Source organism: Bos grunniens, chromosome X (genome assembly GCF_055505025.1).
Source record: "Bos grunniens cultivar Pamir isolate PY7600 chromosome X, Bosgru_T2T1.0, whole genome shotgun sequence".
NCBI lineage: Eukaryota > Metazoa > Chordata > Mammalia > Artiodactyla > Bovidae > Bos > Bos grunniens.
Window position 1 is genome coordinate 109,624,305 of NC_141194.1, and position 18,320 is coordinate 109,642,624.

General features: G+C 41.3%; 1 protein-coding gene and 1 long non-coding RNA gene across 6 annotated transcripts in view; one reads left to right on the top strand and one right to left on the bottom strand.

The window, feature by feature from the left end:
- GABRA3 (gamma-aminobutyric acid type A receptor subunit alpha3) overlaps positions 1–18,320 on the top strand; it is a 242,931-nt gene that overhangs the window by 214,690 nt on the left and 9,921 nt on the right. For both annotated transcript variants that reach the window (XM_086388135.1, XM_086388136.1), the window contains 2 exons: positions 7,794–7,946; positions 12,421–12,632. In XM_086388135.1, the coding sequence (XP_086244261.1) occupies positions 7,794–7,946; positions 12,421–12,632 (365 nt within the window). The remainder of the gene's footprint in view (positions 1–7,793; positions 7,947–12,420; positions 12,633–18,320) is intronic.
- LOC147341146 (uncharacterized) overlaps positions 1–18,320 on the bottom strand; it is a 79,973-nt gene that overhangs the window by 6,534 nt on the left and 55,119 nt on the right. For 2 of the 4 annotated variants that reach the window (XR_015159079.1, XR_015159080.1), the window contains 2 exons: positions 16,344–16,472; positions 5,144–7,283 (listed from right to left, as the gene is read on the bottom strand). This is a non-coding gene — a long non-coding RNA (uncharacterized LOC147341146). The remainder of the gene's footprint in view (positions 1–5,143; positions 7,284–16,343; positions 16,473–18,320) is intronic. The other 2 variants (XR_015159081.1, XR_015159078.1) reach the window with 1 other exon arrangement.

The window sequence follows — 18,320 nt, forward strand, 5'->3', positions numbered from 1 at the left end:
ATATGCTGGGTGGTATTTTGACAAGTCAGTCTGTGGAAGGGGTGACCTTATCATGGCTTGCTTTCTTTGCAGCTTGGTCAGCTAACCAATTCCCCTTTATTATATGAGTCTCACCCTTATGGTGGCCTTGGCAGTGCTTTATGGCCACTTGTGAAGGCTTATGGACTGCTTCTAATAGTAACAGAATTTCAGGAGCATGTTTTAGGTCTTTATTGTTCGAAGTGAGGAGCCCACTTTATTTCCAGATTGCCCCGTGAGCATGCACTACAGAAGATGCATAGCAAGAGTCTGTGTATATATTTTCTTGTTTCTCTTTAGTAAGGAGCAGGGCCCTTGTTAGGATCTTGATTTCTGCCTTCTGAGCTGAGCTCCCTGGGGGCAGGGCTTCTGTTTCCATAGTCTCTGTGAGGGTTACCACTGCATACCCAGTGCATCGCCTACCTTTGTCCACAAAGCTGCTTGTGTTGGTGAACAGTTCCACATCCAGCTGAGCCAAGGGTTGGGCCATTAAGTCCAGTCTGCTGGAGTACACTAGCTCGATGGTGTGTAGGCAGTCATGCGCGAGGATTGGGCAGCATCAATCCGCAGCAATATGGCTGGCTTTAGGGCTGAAGTGACTTGAATTCTCACATTAGGATTGTCCAGTAGAATGGCTTGGTACGTTCCCATTTTCCCAGAAGTCAGCCAATAACCTCCTTTCTATTCCAGCAAAGTGAGGACATGATGAGGAACATACACAGTGGTGGGTTGCCCCAGGGTAAAGTTCTCAGCTTCTTGAAGTATGTCACAACTAGCTGCCACAGCTTGAAGGCAAGGAGGTCACCTCTTGACAGTCTGTTCTAGTTGTTTTGAGAAGTAGGCAAGCAGTCTGGGGATATTCCCCAGGGTTTGGATTAGCACCCCAAGGCTTATGCCTTTTCTCTCATGTACATACAGTTTGAAAGGTTTCTTTAGATCCAGTAGTCCCAAAGCCAGAGCTGAAACTTTGCTCTTAATGTCGCAAAAGCTGTTTGGCACTCTCGTCCAAGTAAGGGACTGAAGATCATATCCCTTCAGTGCCCCATAAAGGGGATTCCCTATGACCCCATAGTTTGGGATCCAAATCCAACAGAGCCCTGCCATTCCCAGAAAACCTCTATGTTGTCTATGAGTCTTGGGTGTTCTCAAGCCTGCAATTGCCCATCTTCTATCAGGCAAGACCTCCCTGTCCTTTGGAAATGTCAAGACCTAGATACTTGACTTTGTTGCTTACATATTTGGACTTTTTTCTGGGAAACCTTATATCCACAACTGGCCAAATAGTTCAGGGTTCTGATGGTATTTTGTAGACACTTGTCATAAGTAGGATTTGCTATGAGCAAGTCATCCACATATTGGAGTATGAGTCCTTCATCCAATATTAAGTTTCTAAGGTCCCTTGCCAACATTTCCTCAAACAAGGTAAAAGAATTCTTAAATCCTTGAGGCAGGACTGCACAAAAATACTGTCGGATTATTTGTGTTTCGGGGTCCTGCCATTCAAAAGCAAAAAGCTGCTATGATTCTTCTGCAATAGGAATGCAGAAAAATTCATCCTTCAAGTCCCAAACTGAGAACCAACTGTATTCTCCCAGAATAGTTGTGAGCAGAGTATATGGATTGGGTACCACAGGGTGTAAATCTTGAACTATTTCACTAATAGCTCTCAAGTCTTGGACAAAGTGATACCCTTTGAGTTGGACTTTTTGACTGGGAGGATAGGGGTATTATACAGGAACCTGCAAGGTTTAATCACTCCTGTTTTCAAAAACTTTTCAAGAATTGGCTGAATTCCCTTTTGAGCCTCTTGTCTCAGAGAGTATTGTATTAGATTAGGTGTCCCAGCATCACTTCTTAATGTTGGCCATGCATTTTGGGGCCTTCTCTGGGGTGCCATTAGCCCACACTTCTTGTCTTACCTTTCCATAGACTTCAGAGGTAAAAGCTCAGTCTCCTTTTCTGGGCCATCTGTGACTGCCATCTGCAGGCTTATGGTGTGTTCTAGTGGGACCCTGACGTCAAACTGTCCTGATAAGTTACTTGAGCATTTAATTTACAAAGGAGATCTCAGCCCAAAAGAGGGATTGGACACTCTGGCATATACAGGAAACTGTGTTTCAGGGTTCGTGCATGCATTCTAAGTTGCTTTGGTCATGTCCAACTCTTTGTGACCCTATGGACTGTAGCCCACCAGGCTCCTCTATGCATGGGATTCTCCAGGCAAGAATGCTACAGCGGATTGCCATGCCCTCCTCCAGGGAATCTTTCCAACCCAGGGACTGAACCTGGGTCTCTTCTGTCTCCTGCATTGACAGGCAGGTTCTTTGTACTTGCACCAATTGGGAAGCCTGTGTTTCAGGGTAAGGTCCCCTAACTGGCATTCTAGAGGTTGTAAGAAAGAATAATTTTGCACTTCTCCAGAAACACATGATCGGGATGGACTGAGATGTTTTCTATGCTACTTTGATGTTTACCACAGAGTATGCTCCATTCGCAGATGTATCAGAAAGTCAATCAACTTGTCTCCCATTGTCAAAGTTACTTGGGGCTCCTGTGGGGAAATTAGAATTGGATGCCTCGGGTCCAAGGGAGACCCCAGGCCTCTTCATTCTTCATTAGAGTGTTCCTCTCTTTCTACCAGAGGAGAGGCACCTGTCTTTCTTTTATTGTTTTCCTTCTTATTCCTTAGCCTAGGGCAATCTGTTTTCAAAAGCCCTTCCTACTTGCACTAAGTACATTGTTCCTTCCACAGTGGTGGCTTATCTCTCTCTTCAGGATACTTGCCTTCCAGAAATCTAGTGCTGCTGCCAGGAAAGTGGCATTCCATCTTGATCATCTTAGTTCTCTCTTTGTTCCGTGTTATTCAACTCTTTAAAAGCAATATTGATAAGCAATAATTGATAAGAGTTCATTCCAGATGCACGATCTAACGTTTGTAATTTTCTTCTTGTGTCTGAAGCATTTTGCCCAATGAAGGCCATATTTACCATTCTCATATTTTTGGACACCTCAGGGTCTGTATCAATGTAGCACCTATAAGCTTGAAAAATTGTTTCTAGAAACTGTGATGGATCTGTTGCAGGAAGGGGGACCCCTTCCAGGGCCTGAAATTGGGCTCTTGTCTAACACTCGGAAAAGAATTGTCCGAGGAGACACGTGCTGACAAAGCAAGAGATTTTATTGGGAAGGGCACCCAGGTGGAGAGCAGTAGGGTAAGGGAACCCAGGAGAACAGCTCTGCCAGTGGCTCGCAGTCTTGGGTCTTTCTTATGGTGATAGGATTAGTTTCAGGGTGGTCTTTGGCCAATCATGCTAATTCAGTCTTTCCTGGTGGTGCACACATCGCTCAGCCAAGATGGATGCTAGTGAGCAGGATTCTGGGAAGTAGATGGACACCCTGTGTCTCCTTTTGACCTTTCCCGAACTCTTCCGGTTGGTGGTGGCTTATTAGTTTCGTATTCCTTATCAGGATCTCCTGTCATAAAGCACCTCATGCAAATGGTTACTATGGTGCCTGGCCAGGGTGGGCGGTTTCAGTCAGTGTGCTTCCCCTAACAGATCCTTATAGGGTTTTTGGTGTATCTCCTGAATTTATTTTAAGGTCTTTTGCTTAGGTACTCCCTTTCAAAGAGCTGCTAAGATACACTTCCTAGAATGCTTTAGGTGTGTCACTTCTCCAATGTTAAGATCCCAGTCAGGTTCAGCAATAGGAACTGCCAGACTTGCTTCTGAAGTTCCACTCTGGATCTGCTAGATGAAGCTGCTATGCTTCCTCTCTAGCCTTGTCAGTGAGCATCCTCCTTTCATCCCCAGTAAGCATCAACTTCATACAAATGTGAATGTCTGCCCAAGAGGGATGGTGAATGACAAAGATAGAAGTGAAAAGTTCAGTCATATGGAGGGGGTCCTCTCAGTATGTAGGGTTATGGTTTTTTCCAACTAAACAAATCTGAAGTTGAGAATGGCTTGTGCATCCATGGAAACCCAGCTCTTTGGCCATCTGCATTAAGGCCTCCTATAGGATATGTGCACAAAGAAGATTGCCCTGCTCCAGAAGTGGCTCCCAGTCCAAATTGGGTGCCCTGTCAGTTCTTAGATGGTGATAACAAACCAGGCTCCTGTGACCTGGAGGTTAACATAGAAACTTCTAATTGATTCTCATAAGTAGGGGAGACAGGAGACAGTGCGTATGTTAGTGCATCCTGCTCGGCCAATGGGGGAGCTGGGTTGGTCGGAGGGGGTTTTAAGTTTTGAAATAGCATGTCCTCACTCTTGCTTTCTCCCTCTCCCTCTCGGAGAACAGGTTTTCCCTTCAGACCACTGTACCATAAGGCAGTAGCCATTTGACTGCTTTTCCTCTTAATGCAATAGCATAAATGCTTCTCCATATAGAATCTCATCATTTTCACCTGCTCTTTCACAAAACAATTCTAATTGCAAGACTGTATAATTAAGTGAGCCATTCAAAGGCCATAGCTCTCCTGATTCTAACATATTGGGACCGCACACTATGACAATAGAATATCATCTGTTCCTTAGTCATAGGCTCACAACTATTTTTTGCCCATTTACTTAAGGTACATCCCAAAGGGCTTTTCTTAGGGACAGATGGAGTATTTCCCATATTTATAAGTTCAAGAACAACAAAACACAAAAAGGACAAGCAAATTCCAATGCCAGAGGCACAAATAGGGTCCATCGTGAATGAGGGCAGAACAGGAACAAACAAATACAAAACAAAAGCAAGTGAACACAAAACAAAATGGAAAGAAATGGTTCAAAAATCAGATAGGGTTCAACAATTCATGTGTGCATGCATGCTGAGTCACTCAGTTGTGTCCAACTCTTTGCAACCCCATAGACTGTTGCCTACCAGTCTCCTTTATCCATGGGATTTTCCAGGCAAGAATACTGGAGTGGGGTGCCACTTCCTTCTCCAGGGGATCTTCCTGACCCAGGGATCAAACTCTCATCTCCTACATTGGCAGGCAGATTCTTTACTTCTGTACCACCTGGGAAGCCCTCGAACAACTGCCCTCTCCAAAAGGGTACCATGAACAAATGGGCTTTTCCTTTAAGGAAAAAAACATAAATTGAGAAGGGAAGATGTTTCCAGTTGTACATACCTGAGCAACTCACCCTACCAATCAAGCCTGTCGGTTCCCAAACGTTGATTCTTTGCTCCAATGGCCAAGCTCTGAGGCACCCAGTGCCGCTCTAGGGAATTTTGAAGAGAAGATCCTCAGGACAAATGGTTCTGGCAGCTGCTAGGGCCTTATGCTAAAATTCCCCAAGCAGGGCTGGTTGGTCACAAGTATCAAGGCTCCTGGGTGGTTTCACCAAAAATTTGTTACTGAGCCTAAGATTGTTCTGCTCGCTGCACAATAGGCCAATCAATCTGGAGATGAGTTGTTGGAGCAAGGAATGACTTTAATAGAAAAGCTAGCAGACCAAGAAAATGGCAGAGTAGCGTCTCAAAAGAACCATTTTCCATCAGTCCAAATTTGGGCTCCTTATATATAGAAGAGGGGAAGGGGGAGGGACCCACTGTGGTGCATACCAGTGGCTGAGTGGGGCTGCTATAGCTCGTGTCTGCCTCACCCCTATTACAATCTCTGCCTCTGTCATCACATATTTCCCTTTGTGTCTTTCTTTTTATAAGAGAGCGTCAATCATAGTAGATCACGTCCATCCTACTCCGGTATGAACTTATTTTAACTAGCTATATCTGCAGCATGCCTCTTTCTAAAGAAAGTCACATTTTGAGGCATTCAGGTTTATGACTTCATATATTTCTAGGAGACACAATTCAACCCACAACCATAACAAGTAGGAAGCCCAGGCAGAAAATACACATTTGGGAGTTATCAAAGTTAAAGGTATTATTTAAAGATACAGACCTGGATAAGAATGCCAAGGGAGTGAGACAAGCTCGTTTGTGTGCTCTGTGCCTTCGCCCAGGCAGTTGCCAGCAAGGCCTGGCAGAGTAGTGTGCTGTGGAAACATGAGGTGTGCACACATACATTGCACCTTCTTGCCTTGGGCAAGTCTGAGTTGTTGCAGATCACCAAGACAGGTAGAGGCAGACTCACTGACAGGTAGACCAGCAGATCAGTGGATATGGCTCTGCTCTTGACCATGAATTGAGGAGACCCTCTGCTGGCATGAAAGGCCAGTTGAAAATGCTTCAGCTAGAACATCATGACCTTGTAATAGAAGTGGTCATGCTCTAGCAGGGTTTATTGGGTCAGATGCATGTAGGCTCCACTGCACGTGCAGTAGGGGCACCTCCAACAGTGAGGGGAGACCAGGAAGCAAGGCCATTTGCCCTCCTGAGGTCAGGAAGGGAATGAGGAAATGGCCCCAGAGGCAATATTGCAGCTGCCTGATCTGCCTGCTCCTATCAAACCCTCTGCTAGGTGGGACAGTACATGCCTGGACAGATGGGCCAGCTGGGGCTACCCTACTAGGATCTAGGATGTGATACCTCCCCCAGATTTTCCCTCCACCTCAATACAAGTGTCTGGATTTGGGGCCGGAGATGCTAGCCTCTGCTCACTCACACACCAGGCACCTGCTATTGGATGGTGCAGACCCCTCAGTTCAGCTGTCATCCAGGCCCCTACAGTGCCCTTCTAGGATGTAACAGGAGCAGGACAGGCACACAGCCATTAGCATGAGACCTTTACCAGGGTGTTTAGAGAGCCTGCTCAGCCAGTAGTCAGCTTGCAGGTGTCCTTGTGGCAGAGAATACAGTGAAAGGCGGATCTTGGCCTTCTTTCCAGGCCCTCCAGGCACTTCAGCCTCAGGCCAGTGGGTGAGCTGGGGGCCCCCTGGGGACAGGCAGAGGGCTGTGTCCTACAGAGCTCCAAGTCATCGCTACAGATACCCATTTTCCAAGCCCAGGCCTCAAAGCAGCCATAAACCTCTTCCCCTGTCTGCAGCCTAATGGTGGCAGTGTCTTCATAGGTTGCAGTCCATGGAGTTCTCAGATTCCCTTCAGTTTAAATAAAAAGTTTGAGGGCCAGTTCAGTCCTGTGCATTTTGGCTCCCTCGGTGATGATGGCTGGGCAGGGTCTGAAGACTTGGTCCTGAGGGCGCCTCCAGCTGAGATCTGCCTCTTCAGCTGGGTCAGGGTACTAGCAAGAGGATGCACACTGGGGGCTGGATGAATGCTTCTGGGCACAGTAACCGATCCATGCAGTGACCCCTTCCTCTTAGCCAGGCCTGGAGCTTGACGGGTGAAGGTTGACCTTGGGACCTTGCCTGTTTTTGTTAGAACAGAGAATAACATTTGTTTTGGTGAAGGTTTACAGGAACATGGTGACCTGATTGTGACTTCAGCTCAAGAACAAAGGATCTGACAACAAGAAGTTTGTAACAACAAACCATGGCCATCCCTCACCTTTCCTATAAAAGGGCTTTGCTGAAAGCTTTCTGGGAGTTCAAGGTTTTTAGGGCATAAGCCACTCATCTCCTTGCATGGCCCTGCAAGAAACCTTTCTTTGTGCCAAGTTCTGACATTTTAGTATTGTTTGGCCTCACTGTGTGTTGGTCACATGGATTTGTGTTTGGTAACATTTTCACCAAAAAACAAAAACAAAAACCCACCTCTGTACTTCTTCATGATTATTAAAGAGATCTGGTTACGTGGACCTGCGAGGTACTGGAATGTCTTATTCTGAGTATAAGGTTAAGGAGCTTTGTGAACTGAATTGGGGCCCACCTTGATCCAACAATGTTTGACTGCAATAATGTCTAATTTTTACTCTCTAGGAGAATATGTCGTCATGACAACCCACTTCCACCTCAAGCGAAAAATTGGCTACTTTGTGATCCAGACCTACTTGCCATGTATCATGACTGTCATCCTGTCACAAGTGTCTTTCTGGCTCAACAGAGAGTCTGTCCCTGCCCGCACGGTCTTTGGTGAGTGTTGTTTTATGAAGAATAGGGTCGGGGGACATTTGCAAAGTGTTATGATGAACAGTCAGAGTAGGGGTAAGGATGGTAGAAGAATCATTACTGTAGTGAATGGGAGAAACACCTGAGCCTAGCATTAGTAACTAAGTCATCATACCTTGGTATGTTCAGCAACTGAATTATTAAAAGTGGGAATAAGAAGAGTATTGGAACATTAAGGTTTACTGAAATGCTTCCTATCTCAGTCAGGTTTGCTTCCAGAGCTGGAGAGGGATGGAACTTTCAGTGAAATAGAGAGGAAATTAGTGGGCAGAGCTGGAGAAAGGGAAGGGGAGAAACTAAGCTGAAGACAGAGAAGTAGATTGGGGCTTTTTAATAACCCAGCTTTTTATATGACCATCTGACTTTGCTGCTTCCTCTCTAGCCTTTTTCAAAGTATGAATTGTCTGATATTCAGTAAGAGCTACAAAGTTGGAAGGTTTTTACAAGAATACCTATAATTAGAGAAATTTTTTTCACTATGAATTGACTGTTGTCTAGGAAGAGATTTGCATAACTTTAGCACTTTTCCATGAGAGACTTAAAGCACATAAACTGTTTTCTGTACGTTTTTCTCATTGTAAGATTTTTTTTAGGAGATAAACATTAATTGACTCTTAATCCACTAAATTGTATTCACATACTTTGATATACTGAGTATTCCCAAAGAAGGCCAGTATTTCCTACAGAGATATTGAAGCTATACTGTGTAATTAAAGAATAAATGATATTTCAGAAAGAAGAAGCATTTTAGGTCAGGTAGAAGAGGAGACAGTAGTGGAGAAAGAAAGAGAAATAATCTGTAAAGTAAGAAAAAAATGAGAAACGGTGTGATATCATGGAAATCAAAAGAGGCGAGCATTCAAGAAGCAGGGAATAATCAACTGGGGTGAATTCTGTGTGTTTAGGTAAAATGCAGATAAAAACTATATTTGGGATCATGATATGCTTGGTTGCTAGTGATTTGAAAAGAACAGCTCTAATGAAGTTGAGGGGTGCATAATCTATATAGGAGTAGATTATATTTGCCCAATTTTTGGAAATGTTGCAAACTAGATACCTTGAAAAAAATCTTCCTGTACAAAATCCTTAAAAAAAAAACAGATAGAACATAGAAAACATTCTTTTTTAATATCTGAGCTCATAAATCAAACACTCAGTGGCCCAAATGGAAGAAGGAACTGAAAACTGGAATGTTAATAACATGAGCTGGTACTGTTGTAGCAGGAAAATGGATCGATGGATGGACTACTTATCTTGGTAGATAAGAGTTTGAGTTTTAAGGTTACACAAGAAAGGCTTTTAGCTTGAGTGAAATTAAGGGTTAGAACTAGGATTGTGGTAGGCTTAATAATGGTCCCTAGTGATACCTATATTCTAATCTCTGGAATTTGTGAATGTTACATTATATGACAAAAGGACTTTACAGATTTGTTCTAAGTTAAGAATTTTGAGATGGGGAGATTATCTTGCATTATCTCTAGCAACTTTAGTTGGGTGGGACAGACATACATTATCAAAGAAGCATACTAGACTTTTAGAAGTACTCAGAGGAAGGAAGAGGGCAGGCACAGAACAGCTTTGTAGAAGAGTCTTAAAAGAGAAGCCCTGGGTGGCAGGCCTGGATCTTTTAAAATGCCAAACCTCTTTTTCCATCCATGAAGTACACCAGATGCTTGATTGAGGGCCCTACCAGCTCTGACTAGCTAAGAACTCTTCACAAGATGACAGTTTTAATTAAGCCTTGGAGGCTAGAGTTCTAAACATCTCCACTGAGATATGGTACCTAAACACTTGTGTTGCAGTATGGTTCTCTTGATCCGTGCTTTGGCACTGTTAACAATGTACCAGTGTGGACAATTGCATTTGCTGATAACCATAAATTAGATAACTTGTTTGTTCCATGAATCACTTGCTCGGTGTGATCAGAGGATTACTGAGCTTTAGATCCATTCTCAGAGCTTACCAGGCTACAAATTCAGATTTTGTTATGAGGTCCTAGCTGTATGGCTTGTTCCTGACAGAGCTTAAATTGTCTTGTCACTAATCAGCCTTGACAATTCTCTGCTCAGTTTGTGTAAAGGTGCTCCTTTAGGGTCTCTTTGTTGAAACTGTATTAAGTTTTTGCCAGTCTGGATTTTGACTTATATAGTAAATGTGTAAGTAAGGTATTCAAAGAATCAAGATATGAAAGGAGGCTCCAGAGACTGCAGCACACATGGCTGACTCTCTGGGTAGAGTTAATAGTTAATAGGCCTCATCTGCTTGCTTTTTGATATAACATATCTCACCCCATTAGGACTACGTTCCATACCCTACTTGACCCAGGCTCATAAGGGTCACACTCTCCATCTTCTTGAGGAATCCAACACTTAGAAAGAGGTTCTGACTATTCCTTCTTACTAAATTCTGGATGGATTTGGGTACACAACTGCATCATCAAAATTCTGGAGGAGACTGTAGGGAATATTTATATAGATGGGAAGAACGAAGGCAAGGAGATATTAAGGAAATTTCCCAAGATACAAAACCAGTAAGTAGTAGAACTCAGGACTTCCTACTTCTAGTGTAGGTATTCAAGACTGGGGCATCCCAGGTGGCTCAGCAGTGAAGAATCCACCTGCCACTGCAGGAGACATGGGTTCGATCCCTGGTCAGGAAGATCCCCAGTAGAAGGGAATGGCTACCCACTCCAGTATTCTTGCCTGGGAAATCCCATGGACAGAGGACCCTGGTGGGTTGCAGTCCATGGGCTTGCAAAAGAGTCAGACACAACTTCACAACTAAAAAACAATAACATTTAAGACTGGAACTCTTACTAACAATGACAAAATTAGTATTATAATATTATTGTTAAAATGTGACAATAATTCAGTTCAGTTCAGTCACTCAATCGTGTCTGACTTTTTGTGATCCCATGAACTGAAGCACACCAGGCTTCCCTATCCATCACCAACTCCTGGAGCCTACCCACACTCATGTCCATTGAGTTGGTAATGCCATCCAACCATCTCACCCTCTGTCGTCCCCTTCTCCTGCCCTCAATCTTTCCCAGCATCAGGGTTTTTTCAAATGAGTCAGTTCTTCACATCAGGTGGCCAAAGTATTGGAGTTTCAGCTTCAGTATTAGTCCTTCCAATGAACACCCAGGACTGATCTTTAGGATGGACTTGTTGGATCTTCTTGCAGTCCAAGGGACTCTCAAGAATCTTCTGCAACACCACAGTTCAAAAGCATCAATTCTTTGGCACTCAGCTTTCCTTATAGTCCAACTCTCACATCCACACATGACTACTGGAAAAACCATAGCCTTGACTAGATGGACCTTTGTTGGCAAAGTAATGTCTCTGCTTTTAAATATGCTGTCTAGGTTGGTCATAACTTTCCTTCCAAGGAGTAAGCGTCTTTTAATTTCATGGCTGCAGTCACCATCTGCACTGATTTTGGAGATCCCCAAAAATAGTCAGCCACTGTTTCCACTGTTTCCCCATCTATTTGCCATGAAGTGGTTAACAATATGTTAATATGTTAACCACAACACTATATAGTTCATGTGCATATCTAAACTATGACAGATTACAAAAATTTTTTTAATATAATTTAAAAATGAGTAAAAGAAAGTCTTAAATTTAGGTTAATAAATACCACCAAGAAAAAGAATCAACTGATTTAAAACCAAGCTCTGGTTTGGCAAAAACTCATAAGAAATAGATGTGAGAATAGTTTTGGTTGCTCATGAATTCAATAGGACCTAGACTGTGATGTAGCTAAAGGACAGTTTTTCTACAATAGTTTGTTGTGTTATCAGGGGAATAGTGTCCACAACAAATTAAATGAATCTCCAGCTAATATCAGACCATGTCCTGAGTCTTAGCCTAAGTTCTGGTCTGTTGAGAAGGCATCTTACCAGAATGGAGAAGGAGGAGAAACAAAAGAAGGAGCTTGTCATGTTCTAGAGATGAACAGACTCACAAGGAACCACGGCCACTCTCTCCAACTTTCTGAAGTCCTGTCCCAGAAAGAAAAAATCAGGGTTTCTTTTCTTACGTCTCCAGACAGAACCTCTGAGATCAGTCAGTGGATTAGGAGTTAGAGGAAGGCAGGTTTCAGCATAAGGTAGACTTTTCTAATTAGAAAGCTCTATTACACTGAAATAGGTTACCTACAACCTAGTCTTCAATGGAAATGTTTAAGCTGAGGTTAAAGGGCAACTCTTAAATGCTATACTGGAGATTCCTATTCCTGTGATAATTGGGATGGGGTGGTTACTACGTAGAACCATTCCATTTTGACATTATCTGGTTTTTTTTTTTTTTTTTTACTTTAAAAGAGGGCATTTTGGGTGGGTTTAGCTCCTCCTTTCAAGGAGGAAGATGGTGATATCATCAGGTACACTCAATGTCTTTTAGTGGCAACTAGTTCTTATTTTCTCTCTCCCTAGGTGTCACCACTGTTCTCACCATGACCACCTTGAGTATCAGTGCCAGAAACTCCTTACCTAAAGTGGCATATGCGACGGCCATGGATTGGTTCATAGCCGTGTGTTATGCCTTTGTATTTTCTGCGCTGATTGAGTTTGCGACCGTGAACTACTTCACAAAGCGGAGTTGGGCTTGGGAAGGCAAGAAGGTGCCAGAGGCCCTGGAGATGAAGGTAAGATACAGGAAAGGTGGGGGCTGGGAAGCATTCCCTGAGAGAACTGTATTGGAACCAGGAGTGGGCAGCCTGCAGCCTGTGGGAACTGGCCAGGGCTGTGTGCTATTCACTGGGGTCATCAATCCAATTCTCAACTGGAATGCTTCTTGGCAGTGTGGAGTGTTTGCTGGGGGCAAAGAAAAGAGGGTTGGTATCATGGAGGGCTGATGCCTTGTGGTGAGGGATCAAACCTAAGTGTGATACTGCTGAACCCAAGGGGAATATGTTGTACTTACAAAGTCACCCAGAAGAGTGGTCTTTATCTTCCACCCAGAGAACAGTCTCTAGGGCCACTTTTGCCCCTCATTTTGGCAATATGTTCCCATTACCATCAAACAAAAATGATCATCATTCCTTCTGTGTCTTTGCTAATTTTTACTCTCTACCTGGAATGTTCTTTTCTTATTTTCCTGCCTGATAAAGACCTGCTCAGTCTTTAAGAACCAGATGAAATGCTATTTTTCTCCATAGAAGCTTTCCAGAATCATGAGATAGCTTCAGCTTTTCTGGGGGTGGGTAAGGTTGCTCATGATATGAAAAGCATTTATTTGCATTAGAGCTATTTGTCTGCTTCCTCACTAGACTGAACTTCTTGAGGGCAGGGACTTGCCTGCATTTGTCTAACTAGTTAGCATCTGTGTACAGCATCTGACTCATAGTAAAAGCTGAATAAATGTTAATTGGATTAATGGATGAGAAGAAAGAAAAAAATCCCAGTAAACCACCTGGAGTTGGTAGGAATAGAAAAACATAAATACAGTAAAATCAGGTTTGGTATCCTTGACTGCTTTAAAAGAGTTGAGATCTCTAGCTGTAGATGAAGACTAACCCACGATGCTAAAAAGAATGGGCAGATGTGGCCCCAGAATCATGGAGAAGAGAAAACATAATGAAGATTTTTCAAACTGGAGGAATAGAATCCATAGAATATAGACTGGTGAGTTGGAAAATTTTTAGAATAGATCTTAACTATTTATTTAGATAAAATGTATTAACTCTTTGCTATAAATCATGAAGAAATAAGTATATTTCTTCTTCCTCCATCTACTCTACCATAGGAATTTCTTGGTTGGTTTTATTATTATTCTTAGTCTAGTTGTTAACATTTGTATCCTTAAAATATATTTACCCATCTAATGCTTGATTCATCAGTTATAAACCAGGTCTGTTGATCCCTCACCCACTGCAAGATATAAGGAAATTATTATACTTATCCTGCTTCTCACCTTTGCTTTCTACCAGTTCCTGTCATTGCTCAACTTTTGTTATACAACTGTTTCCACATTGTCAAGTTTTATAGTATTTACATGCTTTTATGCAGTCATAATTTCTGTATTTTACTACTCACAGTTCTATATTTAAAAAGATTCTCTTCTCAAAATAGTCCTCTTATCCATTTTTATGTTCATCGCTTAGTTACCTCAAGGCTATCCTCTGGAAGTTTCTTTAGGAAGTGTTCGTGGGAACCATATTTCCTACTATCTTATGTCAGTAATGCCTAACATTACTGACAATCTTACATGTATAAAATTATCTGTCAGTTTTGTTTATACTTGAATTATATTTGGGCTGTTGTACAATTTGTGGGTTGCATTCTCTTTCTCTAACATCCACATAGACATTGGTTGCTATTTTCGGTTCTAGAACTGAATATTGTTATGAGGAAATTTAAAACCACCCTGAGAAGCTTTCACATAATGAGGAGATGATTTTATGGCTTAGAAACCCATATGCATGTGTCTTTTATTTACAAGGATAGATCTTGATCTATCTGTATGAATTTTTCCTAGGACAGCATGTTGCCCTTAACTCTATAGATTCACAACTGTCCTTGTTTCAGGAAAGCTTTCCTGAAACACATCTTTGCTCTGTTACCTTCCTAAAAGCACAGATTATACATATAATATAACTTTATAATCCTTATTTACCATTATTCTCTGGTAATTTCCAACTGTTCTTATCCATTTTATTTTTCTCAAGCCTGTCTTCTGTGTCTCTGAACATTTTCACCGTGTCCTCCTTCATTTCTATAGTAATAGTATTTTTCCTTATATTAATTTTACGATTTCTGCTGACTTAGCTTTTAATGTATTCTGTTTGTTTTGTGTGTTGTTATGCAGTTCTTTATTGGTTCTTTCCCCTCATTGTAACGTATTTTGCATCAGTAACATATTTTTCAACTGTTACTTGAAGTTGTATTAGAAGACTTCTTTACTAACACTGCTATGTGTGAAAGTATCATTTTGGGGAGGGACTGAGACAATGAATAGGATAGTTGTGAGTGGTTGAGAATAAGTAGTTTAAAGTTAATAGTTTGACCATCATCCGTTATCTATATAAATTCTTATAAATAATCCACAAGAAAGGCCTCTATGTATGGTGTAGTGTGTGCGTGCTTGTGTACATATGTGTAATATTGTACCCTTTAATGTTTCCAGTCTCTACCTCCTCACTACTATGTGGTAATCAAACAGTATTCCAGGATGTTCTCACTACCAGCCTGAAAACCATTTGTTTCAAAACAGAGGTCATTTGTTTTTCACTCAGGTCCTGCCATCCACATTTTAGGACTCTGTTCTTGGCCTGAAATCTAGAATATTAGGCATCCTCAATGTCTTCTTCACCCTGATCCAATTTTTACTGCATTTGGGAGCCCTTACGTTTTGGGGTGAGGGTTAAAAATACTTCCAATTTTCATCAAAGATGGAGTTTTGGTTTCATATATCATTTTCCTTATTTTGGTTGGTTCCAGAGAAGAAAAGGAAGCAAAGATGTCCTTATTCTGACATATTAAACTGAAAGACCCTTATTAAACAAATGTTTTAAGAGCAGTTTGCACTAACTACTGACATATAGCCTGATTTAACTAAGAAGAAATAGTGCCAAACTAACCTTAAGAAAATTCATGGAAAGTTTACTAGACTGGTAAAACAGGAAATATACAGACTTTATCAAGACATCTAACTTTTTAAAATTATGTCTTCATGAAGAAGAAATAGCAGTTGAAAAAATATTACAATTATGCTGATGTAATTGGTTGACCAATTGAAGTCAAATATAATCTGATTGATGGATGGACATCAACCTGAATGGATATTGCTCTAATAAGCCACAAGGCTTTATCTTTGACCCTCCACAGATTCTTTACCATCTGAGCTACCAGGGAAGCCCTCTTAAATTCTGTCATCTGTGACTTAAATAAAGATACATAATATAGGAGATTCAAATTTGTAAGCTGGCATTAATAAAAAAGAGTATCTTTTGAAGTAGAGTCCAAGAGAATTTCTGAAGTTTGAAAGAATAGACTGAAACCAAAAGGTTAACATTTCTAAATACAACAGATTTTTACACATATATTCCAAAAAAGTTCACGGATAAAAAAGGTTAACAAAGATTTGCATGTTATAAATAAGATGCTATGATATAGGGAAAGAACACATTTAATGTAGGCCATCCATGTGGTGTAACTCTTGAAAAGCCAAATTTGATTTGAGTCTGAGTTAGGAGTTACCTAGAACAAATGAGATGATAAACCCCTTTTATTCTGTACAGGTTGTACCATGTTTAAAATATGCTGTTCCAGTTTGGCTACTACAATGGAGAAAGGACAGATGCATTAAGGCAATGATGATTGCTAATTTCAGATATCTAAAAGGCAGTCATAAATACCTTATGAAATATGTGGTAGACTTGTTTTTTGTGATTGGAAAGAGATGCAGTGGTGGCTTGAGGGTAGAAAGAGCACTTGAACAGTGTAGCTGTCAAAAATGATAACCGTTTCTCCAATTCCAAGGAGTGCTGAAAATGAAAAAAAAAAAAAAAAAAGAACAAAAAGAATCATCTAAAAGTCTTCTGCAGAGATGGTGATCTTAGTATTCCTCCTTAGTTCTGTCAATCAATTTAAGTTATTGAAAGGATGTTGATGAGAGTTGAAAAAAACTATGAAATGTATAAAAATGGATTTCTAATATGCGGGTACTATGTTTTGTGCACGCTGCTACAATATGAAGGAACTAACAGAACCGCTGACCCACAGAAAAAAACGAAGTGCATTAAAAGTAAAAAACAGTGCAATTTAACTATAACTTATTTGCTTCCTTTAGAGAGACATATTAAGCCTTATTTGCCTCATAAAACTAGAATAGGGGAGCACAAAACTGTTTAAAACTAATATAAATTATCCAAAAGTCTATTTCTGATCTGTACTATGGTCAAGGATTAGACAGAATGTGAGGGGAAAGATAAAGGAAAGGAAAAGAAGGGATAGGTAGGAACAAATACCTCATTTTCAAATGAAGACAAATGACTACCTTATAATAGCACTCAATGAACTGTGGGCTTCTGAGGAACAGCTACACATTTTATCACCACTTCCTTTAAAAATCCCACTAAAATGAGGGTAAAGAAATAAAACAGGTATAAACCCACAAGTACCAGGAGCACTGAAGAGGACTTTCAGTCAGACAAGAGATTGTAATGCATTTTTTTAAGAAAAATGAATGTGGAAAGACGAATAAGAACTGATTTATCAAGTTGGAGAGAGCTATAACCCTGGAGAAACTCAGCATTCAAGGTGCTTCATACAACAGACAATAAATCATGGGGGTGCAATTAAGGGGACTGAATAAAGGCCTGTGTACAGAGTAGTCAAGACCCCAGAGCCTGCCAGCATTTAATATGTCAACAGCCAGATGTATAGTTTCCTAAAGACGAGCAGACGTTTCTTTTCTAAAGAAGCTGAATGTCTCCATAGAAAAGACCTTAATACAGTGACATTCTGGGGTATCCCATAAAATGACCTCCCTCCAGATAGCATAGTTTACCAGTCAACAAGCCCAGCTCAGGCACACTAAACATACAGACATCTTTTATGTTGCCAAATAATACTATGATATGAAGCATTATCAAAGTGAAATTTGTAATAGAGAAAAGTAAAGATTCAAAAAAAACTCATCTTGGCAGGAACAGAAATAATTTAGGGAATTAAAGAGAACCTAAGAAAAACAAAAGTAAATCTTATCTTATATTTATAAATATAGCATATACATAAAATAAGGAGGATGCTAATATAAAAGGAAATCAGAGAATAAGGAAGAGCTTCTGAAATGAAAAATAACCACCAAGTGGTAATGAAGCCGATCCAATAAGGAAGGGCAACAACCTCCATGAACACAGAAGACAAGCCACACAAGGGGTTCCAACCCCAAAACAAAGGCTGTGCCAAAAACCAAGAGGCTGCTTTGGGGACAAAGACCCCAGTGAAGGCAGTACTCTGCAAACAACTCAGAGGCCAAGCCTTTCTGGGGAAATGTCTCCAGGGTTTCACAATGTAACAAGAAATAGAGGTTTCCACAGATGCTGCGGTTCTCTCTGTCCCAGCTGTGGGGTTGGTGGCCTGAGCTAGGAGAGGAAAAAAAGCAGTTTTCACTCAGTTTCAGTTCCCTGCTCGAGGTGCTGACCCAAATCCCTGCCACAAGAGGGTCAGTCTGAATATACAAACCCTATTTGGTTGTGTGATCCTCTCAATAATTTGTGAAAAAAAGTGAAATTGTTAGTCACTCAGTCGTGTCTGACTCTTTGCAACCCATGGACTGTAGCCCATCAGGCTCCTCTGTCCATGGGATTTCCCAGGCAAGGATGCTGGAG